This window comes from Acanthamoeba castellanii, assembly GCF_000313135.1.
Source record: "Acanthamoeba castellanii str. Neff unplaced genomic scaffold scf7180000084633, whole genome shotgun sequence".
In the NCBI taxonomy this organism is placed as follows: domain Eukaryota; phylum Discosea; order Longamoebia; family Acanthamoebidae; genus Acanthamoeba; species Acanthamoeba castellanii.
In genome coordinates, this window is record NW_004457651.1 from 26,857 (window position 1) to 30,157 (window position 3,301).

The 3,301-nt window shown below is 48.8% G+C and overlaps 2 protein-coding genes across 2 annotated transcripts in view; one reads left to right on the plus strand and one right to left on the minus strand.

Annotated features, from left to right (window-relative positions):
• Window positions 1-39, minus strand: part of ACA1_342520 (Suppressor/Enhancer of Lin12 family member (sel-10), putative) — a gene marked incomplete at both ends in the record, with an annotated part of 725 nt that extends 686 nt beyond the window's left edge. The window contains one exon of the mRNA XM_004352624.1: window positions 10-39. Coding sequence (XP_004352676.1) covers window positions 10-39 — 30 coding nt within the window. The remainder of the gene's footprint in view (window positions 1-9) is intronic.
• A 991-nt stretch (window positions 40-1,030) lies between these two features.
• ACA1_342530 (uncharacterized protein) lies at window positions 1,031-1,656 on the plus strand (the record flags this gene model as incomplete). Its single annotated transcript, XM_004352625.1, has 3 exons — window positions 1,031-1,115; window positions 1,354-1,407; window positions 1,499-1,656. The coding sequence occupies 3 exons, from the start codon at window positions 1,031-1,033 to the stop codon at window positions 1,654-1,656; spliced, it is 297 nt and encodes a 98-aa protein (XP_004352677.1).
• Window positions 1,657-3,301: the final 1,645 nt, after the last annotated feature.

The window sequence follows — 3,301 nt, forward strand, 5'->3', positions numbered from 1 at the left end:
GGTGCACACACCCGCCCAGTTCCACACCCTTATGTGCATGTCCCCCGAGCAACTGACAATCTGCACAAAGTGAAGACGCACACATCATTGTTGTTGAGGTGTAAGCAAAGCGGATGAGAGGACTCAGACGATGCCCTCCTCGACGTTGCAAGAGAGAAGCATGAGCAAGAAGCAGAACGGCGACGCGCATGTGGTCTCGTGTATTGTGTGCAGATGTGGGCACCACTTGTTCTAATTGTGTGGTGTGTGTGTGTGTGTGTCTGTGTTGTGAACAGGCACACGGGCAGCCGCCCTATTTTGACGAAGGGCTGATGGAGGCTGCGTGCGATCACGCAACGACTGCCACCACGGCTGTCTGACTTTGGCCATGAGGGCAAGAAAAGGAAGAAGTGGTCACACAACTTTGAAGATTTTGTAGCCACCAAGGAGCCCAATGAGTGACCAACAGGCAACACCCCCCCCCACCTCACACTCACAGCATTGCCCACAGTGCAGTCTAATCATGTGGGGCCCAAAAAACAGCCAAGGCGCTTCTGCTGCACCCATTTGTGGCAAGCCAAACTGTCACTGCCCAGCAGAGGGACTGCCTTTGGCACACTTGCAACTCTCAACAAGGCAGAGCCTGATCCAAAGATAGATGTACGTTTATTTAGATTTTGTTTAGTGTTAAATGATATGCTGACAAACTTGTTCATGTAGATGCAGGTCAGTGGAAAGAGCTTGGCAGCATTGCTCCTCAGCATCAAGGGCTTGAAGAAGGTGGCTGATGACACTTTTGAAACCACATGGAAGGCGTTGAAGAAGGGTCTGGTGTGTTGTAGTATGCAATGGCATGGTCCAAAGTATGTCACCTCTGTTGAGAAGATGGTGATTCCTGGCTATGAACAGTTTGCAACAATGTTCAACTGGTGTGACATCAACATGAAGATGTGGACCTGCTACTGAGCTCCCTGTGTGGCACACTGACAATGAGGAGCTGAAGGTGGCAATCTGCAGCCTTATGCAGGCCAAAAAAGTAGTCATTAAGAAAATGAGTATCAAGGTCTTCCTCCCACATGCCATCTGCCATGACCTCCCTTCCATCATCAGTGTCTGCCTTGGCCACCAGATTGAAGGTACACTAACCCATGCCCTATTCTTAGCTAGCCCCTTGCTCATCTCTGTGCATTTGGTGCAGCAGCCCCCTTGACCTCACCAGTGTTGCTGAAGAGAGGTAGGGTTGCCACCAGGTCAGAGATGTCTGAGACTTATTAAGGTACATGTTTGTTTTCTCATCTCTCATTGTCTCAGTTTTCAACTCACACATACATACACTCACCACCTACTTTTGCTTCAGAAGCTTGAGAGCTACAGGCGAGGCTGCTAGTCATGGGAGCATTGAACTGCCTCATGAAAAGCATGCCATTGGTACACACTCACACACACCTGCATCGCCACACTTGCGCCACAGCACACATCATGGTTTACTAATGCTGATTCATTGCTGCATTATGTGTAGGTGTGGGCAGGGACGTGGTGGGGTGTCACAAGGATGGCCCTGTCCATCTCATGTGCCTCATCCTTCCTATCTTTCCTCACTCACCAAAGGACGCCATGGCAACGTTGATGATGGACATCCATTCTCCTGTCTTCAGCTCCTTCTGTTGGGTTTTGTGATTAAAAACTGTGTTTTCTCCACTTCATCTGCCCATGATCAACCCCACTTGTCCTTTGGGAGTGTTTTCCACCAATGTCCCACTTAGCCTTTGCTAAGTGGGACAAAACCAGAGCCTGCTCAGCACAAGGACTCTGCTGTGGTGAGATCCATGAGAGCAGGTGGGTGAGTCTGGAGAGTTTTCACAAGTGAGCTCTTATTTTCTAGCAGTGTGAAAACTCATACAACAACTTGAGGCAAAGGAGGGGCAGGCAACAGCAGCAGCACTGCAAGCGCAGGTGAGATGCAAACAACAACACATAAAGTCTGTATGCATGTACACCAGGCAGGTGATGGCAGGGCCTTGTGGAACGTGACACTGGTTGATAGAGTGGATGGCCTCCTTTGTCATGTCTCCTCTCATAGTATGTGCCAATAGCACACATTCCATGATGGCACAGTTGTTGGCTCCATCATACACAAGATTATCAAGAAGGCACAGCATCATCCACCATTCTACAGCGTCATCCATGGAACAAGAAGCTCACATTATGGTCTCTCTGTGACAATGTCATCATACCTGTTGAAACACATGTAGTAGCAATCCACAAAGGAGGGAAACTTGGAGAGTATGTACATGGTCATGACACAACCCTGCTGCATCCATACAGGCAGGCCTGACTGCTCAATTATACAAACAACCTTGGGCTGTTTCTCACAGACACCCTCACCTTCTCTTCTCATGGCTCCCTTTTCTGTCATTGCTCTACCATTGCCACCACCAGGTTTCCCTCCCTGTGCATTTGGTTGTGTTTGTGGTTGTTTCGTTGATGACTGTGTGCTCTTCTTCATAAGTGGTATCTTTCTCTCTCTCTACAATAACATTAAATGAAAAAAAAACCAATGGCTGTGTAGGAGTGTAGGGGAATTAGACCAGCTGGGTCTCAAGTAGATGGGCCTCAGGGAGGTCCTTACCCTTGTCATGTAAGAAGAAGTCCTTTATTTACCCCTTGGTAACATATAATATGGGAGAGTTAACTCCAGTGGTAATTGTAGGGAAATCCCATTTCCCTCAGGGTTTTCCTCAGGTGTGATATTGCCACACCCTGAGGTGTGGCTAAGTTGGACTCTGCCACATACCCCCCAACTAAGTCAGAACCATCACAGTTCCACCTTGCAGCCAATGGCTGTCAAGGTAGTCCTGGACAAGGCAGTCAGCTTGGATGTCAGCAGCTGGTACCCACATGTCATCTCATGCAGTGTAGCCCACCCATCAGACCTTGTACTCACAGCCATTCTTTCAGTCACAGTGGTCAACAATCCTCAACCTCATATTCCTCATCCATCAAGGCAGGAGCTGGTTGTTGTTTCTCCTCCTCAGTACTCCACTTCTCACAGAACAGCTTCACTCACTCCATGTTGAGCTTGAAGTCATGTCCCTTCAGATGGCACAGCACTACAACTTGCAGAGAAGCTTGCTGGACAACGTCAAACAGACCCATCCACTTCTTCACTAGCTTCCTAGCTCAGCCCTTCACAGGTTGTCAAACCAGGACTAAGTCTCCCAGCACATAGCTGCCTCCCTTCCATGCACTGTGTTGCAGGACCATCTCTTTCTTCACTTGGTCCTGGGACACCATGACTTGGTCATGAATGATCCACTGGGCT